The 25099-nt window shown below is 41.8% G+C and overlaps 1 protein-coding gene across 1 annotated transcript in view; it reads left to right on the plus strand.

The window, feature by feature from the left end:
* The window catches only part of COL24A1 (collagen type XXIV alpha 1 chain), a 205312-nt gene that overhangs the window by 148985 nt on the left and 31228 nt on the right, over positions 1-25099 (plus strand). The window contains exons 33-46 of the mRNA XM_066624576.1: positions 1826-1879; positions 6052-6105; positions 7805-7858; positions 8935-8988; positions 9765-9818; positions 10815-10922; positions 15862-15915; positions 16076-16183; positions 17468-17521; positions 18114-18167; positions 19522-19578; positions 21110-21163; positions 21379-21432; positions 21620-21673. Coding sequence (XP_066480673.1) covers positions 1826-1879; positions 6052-6105; positions 7805-7858; positions 8935-8988; positions 9765-9818; positions 10815-10922; positions 15862-15915; positions 16076-16183; positions 17468-17521; positions 18114-18167; positions 19522-19578; positions 21110-21163; positions 21379-21432; positions 21620-21673 — 867 coding nt within the window. The remainder of the gene's footprint in view (positions 1-1825; positions 1880-6051; positions 6106-7804; positions 7859-8934; positions 8989-9764; positions 9819-10814; positions 10923-15861; positions 15916-16075; positions 16184-17467; positions 17522-18113; positions 18168-19521; positions 19579-21109; positions 21164-21378; positions 21433-21619; positions 21674-25099) is intronic.

A 25099-nucleotide genomic window follows, 5' to 3' on the forward strand; every position in this document is an offset into this window, starting at 1 on the left:
CTGCTGAGGGCCAGAAGCTGCATCATTTAGCAGAAAGTGACATCATTAATCAGATGATGGCCAGAAATAAGCACTTTGTTCTTACATAGAAACTCATTAGCTGTAAAAGGCAGAAGAAAAATTGTGCAAATCTTGTTCATATTTTCAAGATATGAGACAGCCCAATTATCACACTGGGAGAGCCCAATTATAACAGCAGCTGGAGAAATTGCTTCCAGGGGAAATTCAACCCGCAGGTCTTATATTTGATACCCCTAACTTAGTGTCTCAGATTTACAGCCCAATCCTATATATATGTCCCCGCGCCCACTGGAGCAGTGACGCCAAAATGGCTCCTGCTGTATGTATCCAGCAGGTGCCGGGAAGCTGCCAGGAGTTTCCTTGGGGGAGGGGACTTTCGTCTCCTTCCCCCGAGGAAAGCCCCGGCCCCAGCAATGGGTCTCCTCGCATCTGTGCCAGCTATTTTGCAGATGTGAGAAACTCTGTCTTGGGCGTTACAGCCTGATATAGAGTTCAGGATCTGGCAGAGCAGGGCTCCACTGCTCCCATTACACCTGCCCTGGTTCCTCCACCACCCTGCTCTCGTTCTGCCCCCCCCCGCCCCCCAAGGCTGCACCACCTCCCAGCGGTCTCACTGCCAGTTTGAGTCATCTTCCTCCTGCCGGCGCTGGGCCCAGTGCTTGACTGGTGTGGGCCCAGTGCCTTCGCTCCCTACTCTTCGGGTGCTTTACGTTAATGGCACCTAGCGCCAGGGCTCAGCACCAGTGCTAGGTAGGTTTAGGATTGGGCCCTTAGTATCTTATCTGATCCTGAAACCTTTGCACAAATCAATAGAATGAAATTAAGCAGGAAAGATTACAAGCAGCTTCTGAAGTAGAAAAGTTCACTCTGAAGGAAACTAAACAAAGTAATTAAAAATATTCTTGAATGTGGTGCATTGCTGTGAGGGAGTCGTAGGCCATTTTTTGAAGAGGTACATAAATGATCATGTGGATAAGTATCAAGCTTTTAATTTTCTTTTTAAAAAAACTTGTTTTTGAAAGCTGCTTTGGGAATGAGGGATAAGTTATGTTACTCATCTTGAACACAGTTACCATGATAGTTACAACAAAATAGACAAAATTTCTATCTATTGCAGTGATGCTGGCTCACTGTATGCAGTCTCAGCATACAGCATACAGACTGAAACACTATGAAAACCTTTAAAATCAATGTTACCATATGTCCTTTTGAAACACACAAAATAAGGTGTGTACATAGACAACAGAAGTTTTACACAACTCTAAAAATACCTCATTTATGCACAGATTAAGTGCAATATGCCAAAAATGATTGCACCAGAACTTTTGTCCAAGCACATTTTCTATTGCCCTAACTAGACTATGTTTGCAAGTTATGTTGTAATAGCATCTTTTATTTCCTATATTTTCACATTGGGTTATAAGAAGACAACAGAAGTAGCATATTAAGCCGAGTAATATTTGACAGTACTACTTTTGTTTCAGGCAGCTAGCTGGTCCTGACTTAACAATCATCCAGAAATCATTTGCCTTTGGTTTGATACATTTACTCTTTGGGTGTGCACATTCTTGCATGCTCAAAAATGTTGAAGAAAACTGCTTACCAAACAGGAATATTTTAAATTCGGAAACCAGCTAACCAATTTGCCGCAAGTACTTGGTATGAGCATATTCATGAAGTTAAAAAAAAAATTACATGTCTGAAGAGATTTTGTGAGCAGTGTTTTGGGTTTGCCGGCCAAGAAATAAAATTTCTTTTGTATGAAATTTGAATGTTTTTTTCTATGTTGGCTTTGTGTTTTCAGGGTTTGCCTGGTCCTCCTGGAATCACAGGTGACAGAGGTCCTATGGGCGAGGCAGTAAGTTGATGTCCATACTCTCTAATAACACTTTCAAGGCTCATATTGAATTCCTTAGGTGACAAAGGTGAAAGATGATGTCACCTAGATGATGTCAGCTTTCCCTCTCTTCCTTTAAATTGTCTACAATTTAGTGCTTTCTTAATCCTCCCAATGTTATCCCTAAATGCAATGAAGTCTGAGTACATGTAAATTAACTCTTCAATCCTCATTTCTTATTGGCCTTGTTTCTTCCCTCCCTCCCTTTTATCTTTGCAGTCAAATCTTAACTTGTAAGCTTCTCTTGTTTTATGCCATAAGCCAGTGTTTCTTAACATTTGTCCTCGGTTGTACTTCACATGGTCAAACTATTTAAAGTACCACGGGTACTTTGGTGATGACGTCATCACCAGTTACTTCTGGGTTGGTTGGCCAGATGTAATGCAACAAGCACCAGTAAGAGGCTCAGGGTATACATTAGGGCTTTTACAAGCTTGGAAAAGCATGCTTCAGAGCTCTTCTACCTCTGTTTGTTGTGTCGTGTTCCTGGTCTCACTGGGCGGCAGGTGTCCAGGGGTCCCATGAGTACCACCAGACACCACGTCAAGTACCACTGGTGGTACCCTTACCACTGGTTGAGAAACATTGCCATAAGCAACCAAGCTATGATTTGTCGTTTTTGCTTATGCTGTAAAGTGCCATGTACACTGACACTACTGTAATTATCATCATCATCTGCACTGAAATCATTTTGTGATTTCTTCATTACTCATATGAGTAGTCGTGCTGACATTTAGAGGATGGGCTGTAATTCAGTGGCAGAGCACATGCTATATGTGCTGAAGATCCCAGGTTCAGTCCCTGGCATCTCCACATAGGGTTAGAGGTAAACTTGTGAGCATTTGACTAAATGAGGTCAGAACCCCACCCCTTTGAAGATTACATCTCAGAGCATGTGAGCTTGAGCATTAGTGCTGTGTTCATCCTACAGGATACAGGAAGCTGGACTAGATGGGTTTTTGACCTGTTCCAGCAAGATTCTTCCTATTGTCTTGTGCCTTACTACTTACCATTTGCAGCAGTGGCCAATGTTTCATGCTGCTTTATAGCAGGTTGCGCTGGTAGAACACACAACTTCCAGCAGCATGGGCAGTGCATAAGATTGGACTGTTAGTTTTTACAACTATCATTAGAGATTTCACCTAAATAGCTCACATTGTCATTAAATCCTTTGGTAAGTAGTGCCTGTGTTCTTGGTTATGGTTGAAAGAGCTCCAAATACTACTTGCTACGTTTTGACTTCTGGATTTCCTTGGGAGTCATAAGCAAGAGAGATGTGTCTGCCAAACCTGACTGAGCTCCGTGGGAATGGTATGGGAAAATGTTTGGCTCTATGCTCAGGCTTTGCTCAGGCTTATGACACTGAGACAGCAAAAAACCATAGCAGCACTGTGAGGCATAATTGTCGCATAGTTTACTTCTTAATGGTGAAATTCTGTTCCTTTATTTGTTAATTGTACTTAAAACTAAGTACTTGTGTAAATTAGGGAGGCGCATGTTGAAAAGCTTCCAACAATATCCTCTTTATTGTGGTGCTGCATAAGTTAAAGCTCCCTCTCTGTACTCTAAATAGCAGCAATTAAAGCATCACATCAATCGATGAGCAAGAGAAGTGTAGATTAATGTAACTGTTGGGTGGTTAGACCACCCAATTATGTTGGGTGGTCTAAGAGAAACAAGAGATAAAAAATAGCTGAAAACATCAGATGTTACTTGATGTATTTTGGAAGTTTTCCAACAGACACAATAGTCCATCATCCTGAAATCCAAGTAACAATACTTCAACACATTGAAGGAATCTCCTTATAAAGGTTCAGAACTTTGTATCTTTGATTCCCTGGCAGAGGAAGAGCATTCCTAACTGACTGAGAAAGCCCCTCATGCCAGTTCTGAGGTAGGGTCGACTGTTAATAGCTTCTCCTCCGGGCAGGGCTGACCGTTTCTCCAGTTTGGCCCTACCTCGCAGAGGGATAGGATGTTGACTGGTTGGGCTTGCAGCCCACGGCTAATTACTTTTTAATTTTCTAGTTCTCCTCCATCTTCTTGCCTTCAGCGGATCACGGAGAACTGTGATTTTGATTTGTCTGACCATGCATCCTGGAGTGCAGTGTGTATTCCACACCACACTATTGCCAAATAAACACAGAATCTGCTATCCAGTGAAGGAATTTAGCGGAAAGCTAAAAACAGGAAGCTGGAAAAAAAGAATTAGCACTTTAAAAAATGGGACAACAATGGAGAAAATGCAGGTATACATGGGTTTGGGAGAAATAGTCTGATTTCTCAGGAACAAATGAGTGAGCAAATTGTTGTCAATATCAGAAGAAATAACCAATATCAGAGCACCAATTTTGAAATGTATAACAGGAAACATAAAGGAAATAAGAGAGAATAGGCCCAGTAGCATACTGTAGACTGATTATTTTAGAACATAAGAGACATAGCTGTCACACTCTCTGCATTTTTAGAATTAAAAAGGTAGCAAGTTTTTGGCTCATACCCTAGTACTTTCACTCAACTTCATTCCAGACTGTAGATTGTCTAATAAAACAAGCCAGACGGAAAATTAAGCCATATATATATATATCTGTATTTATCAAAGAAGTCCAAAATGTAGACAAGCTTGTTTCTGATCCAAGAGAGGAGATTAAAATGTGGACTAAGCAGAATAACTCTTGTACTCATATATTACTCATTCATTACCCTCCTGGAAAAGCCTTCCCTGGATCCTGCCATTTTAGATGTTTATCAGCTGGTTTCAAACCTCCCTTTTTCTGACAAAGTGATTGAATGGTTTGTGATGCCTCAGCTTCAGGGATTCTGGAGGAAACTGGTTATCTGGATCGCTTTCCATCTGGTTTCAGACCAGGTTTTGGGATGGAGATGGCTTTGGTCACCATGGTGGATAACCTCAGCTGGGGACTTGACAGAGGGAATACATCATTTCTGGTCCTGCTGGACCTCTCAGTGGCTTTCAACACCATCAACCATGTTGTCTTTCTAGGGCAGTTGGGTCACTTGGGGCTAAGAGGCACTATTTTGCTGTAGTTCCACTCCTTCTTGACTGATAGGTCTCAGACGGTTGTGCTGGGGGACTCCTGCACCTTAGTCAATGACCTGGTGTGTGCCATGATGGTCCATGCCTTGGTGACAGTAAGATTGGACTGCTATAATGTACTCCACATGGGGCAGCCTTTGAAGATGGTTTGAATGCCGCAGTTGGAACAGAATGTGTCAGCTTGTGTGGTAGCTGAAGCTTGTTGGTTTGACTTCAACCACTTCCAGTAGTAGCACTGACAGCCCATTCAATTCTGAGCCCAAATCAAGGTGTTGTTTTTGAACTTTAAAGCCCTTATTAGCTTGGGACTAATACCTTAGGGACTGTCTGCTTCTATATATTCTAACCGGTCTCCTAAGATCTTCTGGCATGCTTCACATGCCATCCTTGATTGACATGAGAGGGATGATGGCTAGAAGCAGGGCCTTTTCTGTGGTGGTGCCTCTAATGGGGAACTCCCTTTTGCATTAAGGACTATTTCATCTCTGGAAGAGTTCCGGCCAGCATTCGGGACATTTTTGTTTTGGAGACTTTTGGAGAGGTTGGGGTGAGGAGTTTTAGGTTGGGCTATAATGTTTGTGGAAGTGCTACCAATGACTTCTATTTATGCTGGGGTTTTTTAATTAAACTGTATGCTCCATGCTTATTTATTTTATTATATCAAGTATGCTGGCTGGTGCTATTTAATTACCTATTTATTGTGCATGTTTTCTGTATTTAAATGTTTTGTGCATGTTTTTATGTTATCGTTTATGTATTTTAGTATTGTAAGCCACTTGGATTTTCTTAGGAAAAGTGGAATATGAATCTTTCAAAAATTCCCTATGTTTTACTATTATAGGTATAAATACAGTACAGAGAAAATACTAAAGATAATATTATTACTTTCTTATACAATGTTAAGCTGATGTGATACATATTGAACAAGTTCAATTAGGCTGCAATCCTATATGTACTTTCCTTGCAGTAATGGGACTTACTTATGAGTTGCCTAGGATTGTGTTGTTAATATATCTACCAGAGTTTATTAAAGATAAGTGAATGGCATATATACATACTGTTTGTTTAATACTAGGGACTCAAAGGACAACAAGGGGATGTTGGACCTGTGGGAGAAACAGGTTTTGAAGTGAGTATCATGCCTCCCCCCCCCTTTTGATTAGAGAATTCTTTTGTAAGAATGCACCTTAATGCACTCAACAACTATACTTATACAGGTGCCCCCCATATTCTCAGGAGATCCATTCCAGCCCCCCACCCCATGGATATAGAAACTGTGGATATGGGGGAACCTATCTTCACGCCCCCCCCGTACCTATTAACATTGTTTAATGGATTATCACAGTGAAAATGTTTAGTCCTTTTACAGGGTGCTATAAACATTCAAGCTTATAGGCAGCCTGAATGCTTGAAAAAGCTAGATCAAATGCTAACAGGAAATGGGAACTTGAAGCAGAAACTTTCCTGTTAGTGTTTGTTATAGTCTTTTCAAGCATTCAAGCTGCCTATACAGCCTGCCTGCATGTTGCTATAAGCTTGCATGTTTATAGAGTCCAGTAAAAGGAAAAAATATTTTCATTGTGGGCATGGGGGTGCAGGAGACCCTAATCTGCAGATACTGTATCTGTGGATACAGCGGTGCATGTATAATAGCCTTTGAATATGTATCCTACTTCAAGTGAATACAGGTAGAGCCTGTTTATCCACATTAGTTCTGTTCCATGACTCGGCGTGATTAACAAAAAACACGTTGTGCTAAATTGCATAGAGTAGCATAGAGTTGCATAGAGCTGCAGCCTGACACTTCCGGATGGAAGGAAACTAAGGCAGCTGTTCTCACCTCACTGCAGGTGTTCTGGCTACAGAGGTTCTTGCCCCTCCCTTCCCCTCCTCAGCCTCTTTGCTGGCTCAGGGGCTCCAGGAATGTTACTGTTCCTTTGCAAGGGGAACCTCTTCCAGGGCTCCAGGGCTATTCCCTGCCTGGGCGAGGTGGAGCCTTTTTGCAGTGTTTTGGGCTGCCTGGAAAGGAGCGAGACGCCAGCACAGGGCAAAGGAGGCAAAGGTGTGTGTGACGTTCAGTACCCCACCCCATTCACTTTGAGACAAATCCGCAGATAAAAAATCCGTGGATAAATAGGCTGCACCTGTAGTATGACAAAATACTTTCTGGTATGACACATACTTCATTCCAGGTACACTCTGCAGATATGCAAAGAATTAGCTGACGCAAAACTTGGTACCATAGTCTACCTAAGGTCAAAAGCTAGGGGGCCAAAATACCACACAGTTTGTTAAAGGTTCCTAAGAGCAAATAACTGCCATAGGTCTGGCTTAGGTTTATTGAGAGAGAATTTGTACATCTTGAATTCTATCCACTTTAAGCAAACTTAGGAGTTCCATGATTAGAATGCTGCCAATTAAGCATGTTGTTTGGTTCCCATCCAGGGAAGCCTGTCAGGAAAAGAAAAAGCTTAAAGTCACTTTTAGGAAGGGATGTCCTTTATCAGGTACCCAACCATGGCACATTGGAACATAAAAAGAGCAAGATGTGGGAAAGTGAGTGTTCAATTCTAGCAAGTAAGCAGAAGCCAGGATCAGTACTGTAAAGGGCAACGTAAGAATTCCAGAACTCTGTTTCTTAAAAAGGGTTGATGAGGGCACATTGAGCAACAAGAAGCCTTCTGCTAACAATTTTTTTTAAAGATTGGTTTAGTTTTATTTTTCTCAGTCACAGACCTCTTTGTGTGGCCTGTAATGCTTTTGTAGTTGAGAGCATTTAATGGTGGACAGTGGATCATCTTCAATGCTTTTTTTCCCTCTCAATATAGGGACCACCAGGCCCAGAGGGAGAACCAGGGCTGCAAGGAGAACCAGGGACAAAGGTGATCATTGGAATTGGTTGTTTCAGGGATACTATTTAGGAGACTGGGGAAGGTGGGAATAGTCTCATTTCCTCCCCCCCCCCCCCACTGACTCTGGCTCAAGAGCACTAATATTTTTTCTCGCATATATGCGAGAAACACTAATAGTCTTTAAAGGACTATCTCTCTGTTCTACACCAAATTGACAGCATGGGTACAGTATGAAAACAACAGAAAAGAATAACAAATGCTTTATCCTGCTTTTTCATAATTCAATTTTGAATTATCAAAGAGCAGGTCTTTGTGCATTTCTAATTCCTGCCCAAACTGAAATCTGAAAAGGCTACCTCTGGTTTATCTGTATTGGAAAAATATTTCTCTTCAAGTGCTATGAAAACATTTCAGTGAAGATTCTGCTATCCAGTGGTAACTTTAGGCAGAAGCCATGGTTTATAGTGATGCTGCCAAAATTCAGTAACAATGAGCTCAGAATGAAAATCGACACAGCTCATAATGCACAGATATATATGTTGGTGTTGGCAACTAGAGCGTGTTTGTTGATTTCTGCAACAGACTTGAACTTTTTCATATGGACATACCTGGCTCCTTAGTCCTTACCGAAGCAGTACATTTGTCACTTGGATATGTATTTGCTTGAACCTGGGGGGCCTGGAGAAGAACTGATGGACCCAGGTAGTCTCTGGTGGCTGCCATCATCCATCTGGCTCACAAAACTGATGCCAGCTGTCCATGCCAATACTTCAGCTTCTTCCACCATATAGGTAAGGCACAACATCCATAGAAGAAAAGGGAGTGCTGCACAGTTGCCTAGATAACTCACTGTCTTCCCCAAGTGGTCTTGTGAGAGTGTGTCTGTGACCCAGAAAAGAATTGCACGTGCACAGTTCCAGTTTAGAATTCTTCTCTTTCCATGCTGTTCATATTTCCATGCTATTCACAAAAGCAAATTTAGTTATTGCTTGGATTTGTTTTATAATACTGCAGGAGCATTAAATGGCTGTCATATTAAATGTCACTATCTGTTGCTCTGTAGTTCTGCAGTCTATAGGCTTGATGTTTTTAATTGTATGTAACAGGGAGATGCTGGACCTGCTGGCAACACTGGAGAACCAGGAGAACAAGGTTTACGAGTACGTGATTAGTATCACATATATTTTGGAACTAAAGAGAGAATTGAATTTCAAAAACGCAAAGTAGCATTCAAATTATGAAGTTAGGAAAAGGTTGAAGGAGTCTCTTTGATTCTAGTACCTAGAAAACTCTCAGCACCACTACCTGCAGCCTCAAATACTGCTTGCAAATATATGCATACCCTTTCAAGATAAACATTTTAAACTGTGATGTAGCCCTACAGAAATGCTCCTCTTTCAGTTGAAACCTGCTTGACATTCACAGTGCAATCCTTTGCATGTCTACTTAGAAGTTCCATTGAGTTCAATGGGGCTTACTCCCAGGAAAGTGTGCATAGGATTGCAACTTCAAACTTGCAAAATTGCCCTCATATATGGATAGAGAAACATATACAAACACTTATGGGGAGCTGAAAACTCCATCACACTGCTTTAGCCATTTAGTTATTTGATTTTTCTCTGTAAACCGCTTTGTGAACTTTTAGTTGAAAAGCGGTATATAAATACTGTTGATTGACTGTTGATTGATTTACCAAGATTTGCTTAAGATATATCTATTTCTGCCCCTGCCTCCCCCATTTCCGTTTCAACCAGGTTTTTGTGGTTGTAGGAAGGAAGACAGAGAATGTGTTCCCTACATGTTATCTGTCTTCACTCCTCTCATGTTCTAGTTTCCCTCTGTGACCCTGCAGCATATGTTATCTGCAATGGGAGCATTTGTACATATGAGTTTTTTTGAAGTGACTACATTTGGTTTTGTTTCTTCTGAAAAATAGGGTGTGCCAGGATCTCCTGGAGAAGAGGGTGTCCAGGGAAAAGATGGATCAAAGGTATCTTTGGCAGTTATCCAGGGAAAATTAAGCATTTCCAGCACAATTAAATATTAAATTAAACATTTCCAGCACAACTTTTTCCCCTGTATGGGCAGACTGGCACAGGGGGTGAGAGAGGGTGGAAGGAGGGAGGAACAGAGGTGGGGAAGGGGTGTTTCTGGGTGGGGGGGTGGATTGGGCCTGGGAGGGGGTGGGGCTGGCTGTGGTGGCACAGACTGGATCCCAAACCCTGTCCTCAGCCTGAGTAGCGTTACTTGGGTCACTCGGATTTGTACCCGCAAAATCGCTTGGAGCGTTGCTTGGGGTAAGGGGACTGAAATCTCCTTACTCCAAGTTGTGCCCTGGGTGGTACCAAACCAGCGCTGGATATAGCACAGACCAGTCAGCCTGCCTGTTCCAATCGGAAGAATCCAAGGGGAGGGGCATGGGTGCGTGGGCCCGCCCAAAACTGTCTGGCAGCAGGGAAGGGCTCGCGCTGGACTGGGCAGGAAAATCAGAAAGGGAAACGCTCATTGTGTGGGATGCCGGCAAGATTGGCTAGAATGGGAGCCCAGATCTATCAGCTAGGTAGACCTGGGCTGTTGCCTAGACTTGGAGCCTAGATCTACCTGCCAGATAGACCTGGGCTCCTGTTTCAACCAATGGCTCAAAGTTCAGGCAGGAGCCTGGGTCTGCCCAGCTGGTAGATCTGGACTCCAAGTCCATGTGGGAGCCCAGGTCTACCTGCCTAGTTGACCTGGCTTCTGGAGTTGGTAGTGATCATGGCCCACTACCCATCACAAGCACTGGATCTGCCCCAGTTCCAATGCAAGTTAGGTACACCCTTAGTGTCATCGGTGAATGCATCATATTCCTAGGTCCCAATCCACTATTTAGAGATCCCTTTTTTAGGGTCTGCTTAAGAAAACCTAACTTAAAGGAAACACAATCTTATACAATGGCTTCATTCAATAAGCTATCTGTCCTGATCATTCTTTGCACTTATGCACAAAGGGGAGTTTAGGAGACAAAGGCCTTCCTGGAGAAGATGGTGAAAAGGGAGAGACTGGTATTCCAGGAGTTGCAGGACCTTCAGGTGAACCTGGCATAAGGGGCATTCCAGTAAGTACTTTTAGAATTACTGCACACTGAACATTAATGCAGTCATTGGCTCACACATATTACATGAGTGCTCCTTTGTTTGAGTCATACAACAGGGCAATGCTTATCTTCTAAACAGTTAAAAATATATTTTTTTTAATGTGTACAAGTTCCTAGAACAGCACAAGGGAATTATATTTCTGCTCACCAGTGAAAAGGCATTTCAGTAAGTACTCATGACACTTTGGGCCACTGTGAGATACAGGAAGCTGGACTAGATGGGCCTATGGCCTGATCCAGTGGGGCTGTTCTTATGTTCTTACTTGTATATCCATATCCCACACAACACTCAACTAATGCAATTGCTGCAATAGCTGGGGCTGAGGGGATGAGACCATTCCCAGCAACAAAATACTCTGGTTCGAGTGTCTGATTTGACAACAGAAGTACTAGCTTTGAGAAAAGTGTCAGAATGCAAGAGAAGATGTCAGTGCTTTTAACATGTCTGTTAAATGCATTAGTATATTGTGCAGGAGTGCATGGTGAAAAATTGAAGTCACGGTGAATAGAACACAAAGGTCCATCCAGCTAGTTCCCATTTGTTATGCCATATTTAGAATACTTTATTCTAAGCTGTCCATTCGCAGCCTCCTGTTACTTAAAATACCCATATCCCCTGAACATTAAAACTGATACATGGGCAATCATTCCTCGGTGTTGCTGATGTTTCATGATAGCCACACAGCAGGGATGGAAACTCAGGTCAGGTGACTCAAGTCCGAGTTATGAAAATCGGCATTTTTCACTGACTCATGTGCACTCGAGCACTCCCGTGGAAGACTCTGCAAAACACTCAAGTCAAGGCCCCTTGACTTGGCACTTGTCCCCATGCATGCAGACTCAAGTCTTTCTGTGTCTGAGTGTACTTGCTTACTGTTAAAGTGGTATGAAAAATCTCATGGGGCCATCATTCAGACCAGGTGAGCAGCAGGAAGTTCCAGCCAGGAGGCAGGGAAGGATTAATGTTTGCTTTTGCATCTGAGCAGGAGAGGGGAAGGTGGGAACAGGCTCTCTTGCCCATCTCTGAAAGAATAGATGATCACTGGATGAGGAATAGGGGGTTTGATATTTTCTTTGGCTGAGATAGGGCAGGAGGAGGCGACCAAGGGGGTTCTTGTCTTACAATTGGCTGGAGAATCCCAGGGAGGGGGAGGAGGCAGAGAAGTCGGAGGGGGGGAGACAAGGTTCATAGCAATCATGCTTGCCAACCACTTGGCTCTGTTGTTACTTGGGAGGAGGGAGGCTCATTGAATGACTGGCACAAATGGGGCTATTTCTGAGTAGAGGTGCAAAGGATTGGGTCATCCTGGTAAGCCTCCCAGCTGCTGTACATTGCCCTCCTCCCTCTTGCCACTTCTCCTTCCATCTTGTTTACAGATGGAATGGGGACAGCAGGGGAGTGTTTAAAAAGAACTCCAACCTACACACACACACCCCAGCTGCAGCCCCATATTTTTTTCCAACCGCTGGGTTTTTAAAGGGAATGACTCAAGACTTGAGTCTTTTCAAGTCGCGAAAAGACGACTCAAAAAGTGCCCCCTTGATGACTTGTTTTTGAGTCAAGTTGCAGGGATCTGGTCTAGAGGGGTCTGGTCTAGAGGGCAGAGCCTCCATTTGCCTGAAGATAATATCCACAAGGTTGCCAGTTCGAGGCCACCGGCACCGTGCGACCTTGAAGCAGCTGACAAGCTGAGCCGAGTTATTCCATCTGCTCTGAGCGTGGGAGGATGGAGACCAGAACGTGAAACCAGATCAAGAAAGAAACATCTTGAATGTTGTGGTTCTTGAAAGATAGAACCTTCTTTCAATTGTAAAAATCCCTATGGGGATTTAAATCGCCGGCCTTTGTAAACCGCCTTGAATAAAGTCTTGAACAAAGACCAAGAAAGGCGGTATATAAATACCTGTATTATTATTGTTATTATTATTATTATGGAGACTCGTGACTCAACTCTAGTCAAGCTGCTCTGAATTTGCCTATCCCTGCCGCACAGTCTAGAACAAGCTAGAATTGTTCTGCAGTGTTTGCTTGGCATAGCATTTTGACACAGAAAAACCAAAAATGAGAAAAACATTTGGTCAGCTGCAACATGTTTTATTCTATTTATTTTTCTCAGTCACCAAGATATCAGCAGTGTTTTGTTACAAATCAATTAGCAAGTAAGATCTGGAAGTTTTGTGAAAATCTTGTCTGCTAAATCCTTTTTACTCTTTGGCTGCACTATTTGTTTTCATAGTATGACAATCAACAGCTTTTTTCCATCCCTAAATTACTATTTTATAGTTATAAAAAGCTGGGGCTGGGGAGTAAGGAATTAGATACAATTACAGAACACAACAACCATCCACTATGTATATACAAAAAATGTCAATTGAACCAAAAAGCAGTAATTGAATCTAAACTTCTCAAAACCTTTTACTGTTTGGCTGAGAAAGGATAGACAATATTTTTCATATCTAGGCCAGGAACAATAGCCCCTCACTTTAAGCTGCAGATGGTCTGTCAGTGATGAGGACCAGTCAGGCTGGGATTTCCAGGTGCTGGCTGGCACAACTCCCAGAATTCCATTCTCCTCAGAATATTGCTGAATAGATACAGGAGGGGGTGAGAGAGAGGAAAAGAGAGAGAGTTTTGGGGACTTGTGCTAGTTTACAAACTTTTCACTGAAAGATTTCTTACCAGCTCCAAGTTGGTAGCTGGGCTCTTAATCCTGGCCACAGTATAAAAGGGCAAAGCCAAACTGACCACTGGAAGCACAGTAGCTAACCTCTGTGATGTTCCAGAACACCAAGAGTAGACTGGTGAGGATGGTTATGTAATTGTTCAGTATTAAAGACCTAAGTATTCCTTGAGATGCGATGTTGTTTCAGCTTTTATTTCTCATTGAATCAAAGTAAAACACAGTTTCCCATCCTAGACTTTTCCAGTCTAGTATCAATGGGGATGTGTGTGGGGGGAGAGGTTTTAATATGTTTGGAATTGGAACTCAGCTTACTCCAGAGGAGGCACAAACGTGCCATAAGGGCCGTTGAAGGGCAGGATTGCACCCTAAGGGCCCAATTGTATCCTCCTCTCCCCTGCTAATGCCTCCATGCCAAAAAGGTTTGTGCTTCATCGGAGGGGGGGGGAGGCTTGAGGGTGGTAAGAGAACATATTTCACCTTACCTCCATGTAAGTCTCCTGCTCCACCAACCAGTTTTCTTGAACCTTAGCCAACTCTTAGCTGGCACAAGTCTGAGGAAAGAAAGGGGGCATGTCAGGAGGTGAGGAAAAGGATAGCATCCAATGCAAGCTGCCTACACTGGGTGCCACCTCCTCCCATCTCCCCTCCTGCCCTCAGTCCATTCTGCCACTTTCTGTCCCCACCACCATCTCACCATCAGCAGCCAGCACTCCATCCTCTGGGACATGGTGGGCCTCTGTGGCCTCCTCACTGGCAGCTTTGCATGCTGCTGGTGCTGCTTTTACAACTACCATAAAGCAGTGTCCGCTGGTGTCAGGATTCCAGGGGGGAAATTCCCCCTCTTCCTGTTTCCTTACACCCACCTAGAAAAGGATCCCTGGGTCACTACCCCACTGCCACCCTCCCAGGAACCAGGATCTCTAGAGAGATTCTGATTAAATCTCTCTTCCTTACAATATAAAGATGTTTAAGGGGTTCTCTCTCCTACCTCCAATAAGCAAAAAGAATAATGGCTCCCAGATACCTCAAAGGGACCCAAACAGAAAGTAATAGAACCCAAAACGTTTATTAAGATCCATTAACAATTATAGACTAACAAAAGAGGGTTTCTAAACAACCCCGATATAAGTTAGGTTGAAAAAAAATACAGTTCTAGGAGGCTCCCAGACCTACAGGACGCCCCCCTCCCCACAAGGCAAAACCCCTTTGTGAACTGGCTGCTAAAAGAAACAAAGGAGGAAAAAAAACTTTACACGGTCTAACCATGGAATAAACTTAACTTCTTTCCTTTACTCACTTCACCACAGTGAGGCTGAGGCTGCAATCCTAACCACACTTTCCTGAGAGTAAGCCCCATTGAACAAAATAGGACTTACTTCTGAGTAGACCTGGTTAGGATTGTGTCCTAACTCTCCCTTAGGCCTCATCCACCAGGAAGGCAAAAAGGTTCCACTCTCTAAAGGTTTTATCTGCCCACTAATAAGACCAACCATCCCTCACCTGAAGCTCTTACACTTGAGCAACCCTAACTAATATCAATGCAGGAGAAAATAGAACCCACATAAAACAGCAGTTTCATGATTGCTGGCAGGACTCTGGTTCTGCCAGTGGATAAGCTATAAATAAGCTATATTTATCGTTAGATGTTATAACAGGAGTGGGCAAACTTTCAGCTTTAGACCTCCTGAACCTTTAACAATTGTATAGTAGAGGGAATTTCAGCAAGTGTAGCTCGTCATCTCAAAAGCGACAAGCTGCACCTGCTGAAATTCTAGCCTCTACACAATTGTTAAATGTTCAGGTTCTCTGAAGTTGAAAGTTTGCCCACCCCTGAGCCTATAGTAATGCAGATGCATCTACCAGTCATTGGGGAGCTTCCTCTGACCTGGTTTCTAAATACTTCAGTCCTTTCCTGCCTGAATATGGTCTTTTCCTAGATGAACTCTTCAGGTTAAGCAAGAAATTAGTTTTGTTCCTCAGCTGTTTTCTGTCCAGATGTCGCATTTTGCTGCATTTCTCCAAGCTTGATAAAAATCATCAAAAAAAATCACTGTGCTCCTAGTCATGCTAACTTGAAGAGCAAATTTAATAAGACTTACCCACCACTTAAAATGTATAAATCTAAAGGATCTTCAAAGGTCTTATTAAGATTATGCCATTCATGCTACAATTTAAGCATGTTCTCAGAATTTTTTTCTTCATGACAAATATTACAGGGGCCTGAAGGAGCTCCTGGAATTCCTGGTCAAAGGGGTCGCCCAGGAAAAAAGGTAACCAGTTTTGAATTTGGCATTATTCATTATTACATGAAACGATCACCACTTTTAAACAGAATGAAAATAAAATGTTGTAGCCATAGTGGCTTTCAAATGCATTTTGCACTGGCATGCTATTGTTTGCTATTCTCTTTTCCTTCCCACTCCCAAACAGGGGGAAAAGGGACAACCTGGCCCTGTAGGAGAGATTGGAGCCACAGGTGACCGTGGCCAAAATGGAGAGATTGGTCCAAAAGGTTCAAGAGGAACAAGAGGCCCATTGGTCAGTATAACATTCACTAAACTGAAAAGTCCTATAATGGTATGTAAGCATCAAGGCAGGCTCATTATCAACCCAGATTCATGTTTCAGTGGGCCCTTGGTATTCCCAAGGGATTCGTTCCAGAACCCCCTGTGGATACCAAATTCCACAAATAATTAAATCTATGGAGGACCCACTCCGGAAAACCAGAAGTACCTTTAAGAAGCATCCAGGAGGTCTTCTGATGCACGAAGAGGTTGTGCACTATCTACCCACACCTCATAAGTCCTTCTGGATGCGACTGGCACTTCCAGTCGCATCCAGGAGAACCTCTGACGCCCTCTAGCCATGGGCTAGAACTCCTGCTTCGTGTTAGTTGCCTTCTAGTGTGCAGGCTGCTTGCTTGCATGTTTGGCTCTTCAGTTAAGCAAGACTGTTAAACAAGAAGTACCTGCACTGCAAGCACTTCCAAAATAAAATAAAAAATAATGTAATGGAGGTGCAGGGGGCTTGGGGAGGCCCAGATCAATGGATCCACAGATAACTGAGGGTCCAATCCTATCCAATGTTCCAGCACCAGTGCATCCACAATGCAGCCCCCAAAGAAGGGAACAAACGTTGCCTTACCTTGAGGAGGCCTCTGTGACTGCCCTCTCACTGCAGGATTCAGCATACACCCTGCTGTCATGGCTGCATCACTGCTGGAAAATTGGATAGGACTGGGCTGTGAATCAGCAGATACTGGATCTGCAGATACAGAGGCCCACCTGTACACTCTGAAATGGCATATTCAGAAGGACAATCTGCAGTTGGTGTACCAGTTTTAGCTCTGGCTAGATGTTATTGTACTTAGTTGTATTTATGTGCTGCTACTTATCATTGGAATATATTGAAGTCAGGTTCTTTTGTTCTTATACATACATTGATTTTATGTCTCCATTGGGTAGGTTTTAAAAGTGGTTAAGAAAGTTTTATACTTTTCAAGGTGCTTTTTAGGAAGGAACTCCATCAGATTTTTCCCTTTAATTTTTTGTATTCTAGTTTAGCTATTGAATTGTTTCATGCAATTAAACAACAATCCCCTTGTATACAGTCCAACCACGTTAAGCCTATATTTAATTCACATAAATTTCAATGAGGAATTGAACATTTAATGAGGAATTTAACATGTGTTTTTTGTGTTGAAATCAATATAAGACATAAATAAATAGGATCATGCCACTATGTATTTTTCTGAATCAGAAGGTTATTGACAGCTTAACTAATAAAATGATTATCATGTGCTTGCTGTTTATGCTTGTGCAGGGACATTTAGGACTAATGGGAGTGGCAGGAGAGCCTGGAATTCCAGGTTATGGGGTAAGAGACATTTGTGGAATGTATCCATATTGCTGTGTGTATTTTCTATGTTCATTGTATATGATATGGGACTTTGTCATAGCCTACTGTCTTGTGCCACAAACATTCATTCATTTCTGTTGCGTACATTCAGTTTCTGCGTGTAGGTATATTGTGTCTCATGTAAATGTGGTCCTCCCCCTTCCTGATCACCTCACAAAGTTGGGGTTTTGAGAATTTGAGATAAGCATTCAAAAATCCCACTTTGGCCACTATGCCCTCTTCCCTGCTGCCGTTCCTGTTTCCCAAAGCCAAAAATGAATTCCCATCTACGCAAAAGAAGCCTTGAGTGCATATCCCCAGTGGCACAGAGCATTCTTTCCAATTAGAGATTTTTTAAAAATCCATTCTTGAATCCCAAATCAGTAAGGACTCACTGAAAACCAGTGATTTTGCCCCCCTCCCTCAAATATTGTGATCTGTATACTTACAAAAATCTTCTCAACTAGGGACTTGTTTGTCTTACATGTCGCTATTGGTGGTCTAATATCTTTGGGCAAAAAATAATTACAGGCATTATAGTAAATTTACATTTTATTGTTTCTTTCCTTAGGGTCACCAAGGCCAACCAGGAACACCTGGCCCTCCAGGACCCAAAGGAGAGAAAGTATGAAGAGTACCTATTTGTATATTTACTAAAAAATATTGCAGTTGACAGAGATTGTTGCTGTTGGCTAGAAGCCTGGTACTCACAATACAACTATATATTGCCAACTGCCCTGATTTCTGCTGCTTTTAAAACAAATTGTAGACTAAATTATGTGAAGATAACCAACTGAACTGTTTTAACCAAGTTGTGTGATTGCCGACAGAGACTGAATTGGGGTAGAAGCATTGCATGCACTGGTTTTTCCCATGCTACTTTGTCCCTGATTTGATAGGTGTTACGTGGTCTTTGATTTTTCCTATTCCATCAGACCCATAGCTGTCAACAGTGCAGGCATCCCTACAAATTATCATATAAGAGAACAAACTGGCTGTATTTATTAAGCACTTCCTATTGCTCCCCTTGTGGCATCATACAAATATATACTTGATCCATAGGTTGCTTTTAGACACAGAATTTCCAGTGTACTTTCAAAACTCTTAGCATCAGGACTTTCTTCATTAATTTCAGATAATACTGCAAATAAAAGTGTGACATAACTTCAGACAAGAGGTACACTTCTTAGGTGTAAGGGGATGCCGATATATGACTGTGTGTATATGTTATAGAGCATATGGAATTCTATGGTTCCATATGTAGAGCATACAGAACCAGAGGAATGACTTTTCTATGAATACATTTACTCTTAGAATTACTGACACAGGACAGTGTCCAACAAATTTAGGCATCTGATGCTGAAAATTTGATTTGTTTGTATGAGGTTGTGGCACTCTTTCAAATATGCTGAACCTCTCTTAAGCTGTGCTTTTATTTATGTTCACTTGGCAGTAAATTCCATTGAACTTAGTGAGATTTACTTCTGAGTAAACATGTTTAGGATTACACTGTAAGTGAATTATTGCCGTGTCCATAACTATCAGCACAATCATTGTTAAAACCAGTATAATTAATAAATTATACTGCATATATATTAACTGTTTTACAGTTCGTGCATGACATGGTTAGATTTTGTGTGTGTGTGTGTGTGTGTGTGTGTGTGTGTGATCTTTGTATATGCATATTAGAGTTGCAAGAATGTACAAGTGAGTAAAGCACTTGTGATTGCTATTTGATATCCAATACAGTCATGAGTATACAATTCTGAAAAATCAGAATTGAAAAATCAGAATTGTATATCAGTTTGCCTATTAGACTGATAGTTGTCACGAACTGCTAACATTTTTCTATACAATATGGAAAACTTTGACAACTTTGCATATGTATGCAAGAAGAGGGACTGTGTTTTAGAAGAATGTGTAAAGTTAACCAGCAATGCACTCAAGCTTCATGAGAAATTGATTTGTCTTCATTACAGGGTTATCCTGGCGAAGACACCACAGTACTAGGACCACCCGGGCCCATAGGTGAACCAGTAGGTCTTTCTTTATCCAGAAAACTATATAAATGATTCAGAATAGCAAGCAGTAACTGATGTTCCTGAAAGCACCATAGCAATGTTTCCAAAGATTATGGTTGCAAAATATAAACAAGTGTAGAATTGCCAGTATTGTTGCTCTAAATTAAGTCATATTTATGCTTGCACAAATTCTCTCTCATGATATTGGTATTCTAGAGGTAATCTTTTTTTCCAAGAAGCTAGTCTAGACCAATGATATTTCAACTGTAGTTTGGGATTACCCGGTGCATTTTCAGGTGGTCCTGAGGCCATAATGAAGGAAAATGTTAAAAAAGAAGGCGGTAGTATATACTGACTGCATGTATGAGCTACAAACCAAGAAGTCCCTGGTTTAAATCTTTCTTTAGCTATTAACTTAATATGTGACCTTTGGTAATACAGTGTTTCTCGTAGCTCAATCCTATGCATGTTTGCTTAGAAAAAAACTCCAGTGTTTTCAGTGGGGCTTATTCCCAGGTAACTGTGTATATCAGGGCTTTTCAAACTAGGGCGCTTCGCCTGAGGGCCCTGACCTCTGCCCCCTTAAGGGGGCTGCAGAGGCTTAGCTGGACTTACCAGAGCCTCCTGCAGCCTCCTGGGGGTGCAGGGAGACATGCACAACTGTCTGCAGGGCTCCCTGGAACTTCAAAAGTGAAAGTGGAGTGATCGTGTCCCGCCTCCGCAAAACAGGAAGTAGAGCCCGATCGTTCCACTTTCACTTCTTAAGCTTCTTAAGCCCTGCAGATAGTTGCGCAGGGCCCCCCCCCTCCAGGAGTCTGCAGGAGGCTTTGGTAAATCCAGCCAAGGCCCTGCAGCTCCCCAAGCGACATGATCTTGGGGATCGCATCGCCACCTCCCCCTGCCCCCACATGGACTTAGAGAGGCTCAAACTCTCCCAGAGAGTTTGAATGCTGTTGTATAGATTTGCAGCCTCAGTCTCAACTTCTCAAATGTAAAATGGAGTTGATAATAGTTGTTTGTTTGATTTTCTTTGTAAACCGCTTTGTGAACTTTCTGTTGAAAAGCGGTATATAAATGCTGTTAATAATAATAATAATAATAATACTGGCCTATGTTCAGGACTGTTGCAAGTAGTATTGAGATGATATATGTGAAGTGCTTTGAACATTTGTAAAGATTACACAAATGCTAACTAAAGTTTCCACCATGTGCTGCACATGTGCTTCCTCAAACTTTTCAGGTTAATTTTTCTGTAATCTGTGTTAAATTCAAAATTTCATATTGCCTCATTATAAATAATTTTAGACAGTATTTCGTGTGTTATGGTTGCATGTATATTAATTATTCAGCAAAAGTAATCACAAGGTGAAGTTTTCTAATTGCATAGCAGTATGAAGTTTTGTCCATATCCTTTTTTTTCTTTCCTTTTTTTTCAAGATTGCTGACATGTTTCTTTTTAAATTTATGTTCCACGTGTTTTCTGTAATTCAGCCATGGTGAAAATGAAATTTTAAACAAACTAGGTTCTTTGTGCTTATTTTGCTAGGGACCTGTTGGTGTTCGTGGAGAACGAGGAGAACCTGGTGATATAGGTTACAAGGTAAAGACCTACTATGATTTTTATTGCAGTATAGCATGCTCTGTAATTGTTTTATTAACCTAGCAGTAAGAAATTGCCTCTTTCACATGCTTAAGATGCATCTTGAAGACAGCCTTACATGCAGAGGATTAGAAATTGAAGAACCAGAACTGGCTTGCCAGAAACAGATAATATCTGTTGCCTGCCTAGTGATATCTTATATTTCCTGTTTCTAGGGTCACCCAGGGCTTCCAGGACATAGAGGTGCTGTTGGACAACAAGGACCACCAGTAAGTCTCTCGAAAAGTAGGTTTCCTTTATTGTACTTACAGACAGTACAATATATAGTTCCATATTTATAAAACAATTACTATATTTATAGATAAATGAAAAATAACACCCCATTCTATCTTCTGTTTGTTTTAACGGATAATGGCTTCTGGCCAATGTTTTAGATTGTTTTTTGTTTTTCCAAAGGGTGAGCCAGGAGAACCAGGAGAATCGGGACCCAAAGGAGAGAGGGGACCTGAAGTAGGTACAAAAAGGGGGAAATTCAAAAACAGTGTTGAATTTTCTTGATCCTTTTTTAAATATTTGATAGCCCAATCCTGTCCTTTTCTCTGCCATAGCATTCTACCATGCCAAAACAGGCTGCACCGCATGCTCTTGGGGGTGGCCAATCAGGAGGCTTGGGAGAGATAAAGCATTTTACTTTACCCCCTTCCATAATCCTCATGGTTGTCAGTGGGTCTCTCAGACCAGGTCTTTAACTGGCATAAGTTCAAAGAGACAAATGTGGCATGTCAGCTGGCTCCAACAGTGAAAGCATCCAGCAATGTTGCCCACGCAAAGTGCCACCCCCTCCTGCCTCAAACACACACCCAGCCCTCTCCCCAGTCCTCTCAACCATCTACCCCATTCTGCCCACCTCTCTAATTTATGAACATCAGTGGAACTCCTCTCCATTGCTGTCATATGTGAGGTCTTCCCCACCGAATGCAGCAGTGATCCAGAAGTACACAACTGGGTACACTTCTGGATCAGCATTTACAATGCCATGAAATACATGCTACAGAAAGTTTGCTTTCTTTAAAAAAACAAAACAACAACCTGCTGTTTCTTTGGAAGTACAGGTGGGACCTCAGTGTCCATAGACCCAGCATCCATGAATCTGAATCACCGTGGATACTGGGGTCCACTTTTAAATTTTTCCTTTTTACCATGAAAAAAGAGCTAAAATCCTATTTCCTATCTTCACATGGTTACAAGCTTTTAAGGGTTAAAAATAGCTTTAAAAACCCACTTCTGGGTTTCTTGCTCCTCCATTGTCACCCCAGAATGCATTGGTATAGTTGCTTTACTGCATTCAGCCACTAGATGGGGTGAATAATGGAATCTAATGAAATGAAACCATTTCTGTATAGTCAAGGGGTGGCCAAAATTGATTAACATAAGAGCCATATTTAATAAACTTCAGATGTTTGAAAGCCGCAAGAAAGATGTTTAAGAGCCACAATATTTTAGAAGCATTTAAATTTTTAAATATATTTATTCACCATGAATTTTAAATTTATGTTTTAACTCAGCGGACTCTGAGTTTATACCTGGAAAATAATTATAAAGCTTGAAATTTTTAAATTTACCTTTTATATTAATTGTTGTGCAAAAAGGAGCTTAGCCAACATATTTCTGAAAGGCACACATTATATGTCAAAGAGCTGCATGTGACTGACTTTCAGAACTTAGGTGAATTTCAGAAGCTGCGATGGAGTATGCGGGGACTGCTGTTCAAAGAAAAACAGCACCTAGTCCCACTGGTCATGTCAACACTCAATTGGAGCTCTGGGGGTTTGGGCCATTGTACAAATCCATTTGAGCTCATTTGTAAAGAAAGCACAGCTGTGGCACAATCCATATGTGTTTGGTATAATGAGTTTGGGGAAGTTCCAAATGCCCCAGGATAAATGCATCGCTAACCAATATGTTGATTTGAAGAAAAAGTTAGAGCTGCCAAAGAAATGTTATGCTCTGCAGCATACTGATGTGTTTTTTAAAAGATTACATAAAGAATCATTTTGAATGCTCCTATTGCACCTTCATACTTTCACTTTCAATCTAGTTTTGCTCCAGTAAAACTGTTGTCTGAAGGATGTGTGATAAACTGTGACTCAAAGGAAAGCTACATTTTATTACTTGGATATCTCAGGAGTAAACTACATGTTATGTTTAATGATGCATTAAAGAGTGGCTTTTGTATGTTGCCATTTTATTGTGGCAGAACATGCTCCTGCTTTGACAGCATGATCTCGCCCCCTTCTATGTCCTGTTTGTTGTGTGACTGTAGAATCACACTGTTTATGTCATTGCTCCACCACTCTTGTAGTGGCTGCAACTCAACAATCCATCAGTCCCCCTGATTCTTGGTGGTTCTGTCTTTTATCCTTCCCATCACATCATCTTATTTGCTTCACATCATCTTACTTGTTTTTGTGTCTCACACTGGATGACTCTAATGTCCATTTTAAAAAGGAATACAGAGGAAGCCAGGGGTTCACAGGAAAGGCAGTGTGTGGGGAACATGGCATGGGCAGCATGAGTAGTCCACAGAGGGTCTCACCATTTTGTAGTAGACTACCTTGGTATCGCCCTTATTTTCTCAAGGAATTCCACAGCTGGGGATCCTACCACTCCCTATTCCCCACCTTGCTCATGTCAGTTGGAGGAAAACAGGGCACCAGCCTCTCCCACATGTTGCTCCAGTCAGGCTCTGTTTACCTGAAAAGAACCAGCCCAATGCATTTACAATTAATCAGAGAAGAAAGAACTAAAAAGCTGGCGTAAAGTAGGAAGTCTTTTCACTCATATCCTTTGCATGCTTACTGAGAAGACACTGATTTCAGTGGGGCTTACTTTCAGGTAATTGTGTATAGACCTGCAGCCACAAAGAACAATCGCTGCATACTTACTGAGAAGTCTGTCCCATGGTATTCACTCATAACTGACAGCAGGAGAGAATGTTACTTCTCCCACTCCCCAGCCCATTGCCTCTGCCTCCTTCATATCAGCAGCTATGCTATGTTAACCATTTACTGGATGGTTAGACAAGTCATTCATTGAAGAACATGTCTCCCTCATTCCTCCTTTCACTGTCCTTGGGAGTAGGTGGATGCTTTTTCACTCAGAGGCATTGACAAAAAAGTGGGCTCATCTGCTTCCTCCTATCACCATTTTCCACTTCTTATGCTTCCCTTGCCTACTGCTATGTTTCTGTATATAAACAAGTGATTTGGGGAAACAGCACTGGACTCAGTGATGCTTACTTCCAGGAAAGGGAGTGCTTGTTTTCAACAACATTGGATTATGGGAGAGGTGAGTGATATTATTCAGAAAAGAAGTGGTGATTTATAAATAGCATTGACAAAATTATATCTGGGATATCATCTCGGTAATGTGGGGTGCCCTACCAAGGAATTATGTGCATGAGCAGACAGCCATTCACATAAATATAGCAGTACAAAAACATGGCATTAATGGCAAGTGTGATTGAGCAGTACATGTACTTGCTTCAGAAAATCTGCCAGGATTCATGTATTAAACATAATGTGTAGTTTGGCCATCAGTAGGCTCCCTAAAGCCTTTCTTGAGAACGCAAATGCTTTAACTTTGGCACCACATGTTTACTGTAGAGTCAAGAAAGCTCCAACCCCTTTCCTCTGTCTTTTCAAACTTTCCATTATGCTGCCTCAACTGAAATATAATACCACAGTTCTCTCCCTAAAAGTAGTTTAATAACAAAATGAGTTACTGAAAATATACTTCTTAAAACTGCAATTAAAGCTGTGTCAATGACATGACCAATACTGTGCTGCTAACCCCTACAAAACTGACTGCATGGAACAGACTTCAAAATAATGAACAGTCTGTTTTCATTTTAAATACACTCCAGATTGCTAGCAA

The sequence above is a fragment of the Tiliqua scincoides genome, chromosome 4, assembly GCF_035046505.1.
Source record: "Tiliqua scincoides isolate rTilSci1 chromosome 4, rTilSci1.hap2, whole genome shotgun sequence".
Classification (NCBI taxonomy): Eukaryota; Metazoa; Chordata; class Lepidosauria; order Squamata; family Scincidae; genus Tiliqua; species Tiliqua scincoides.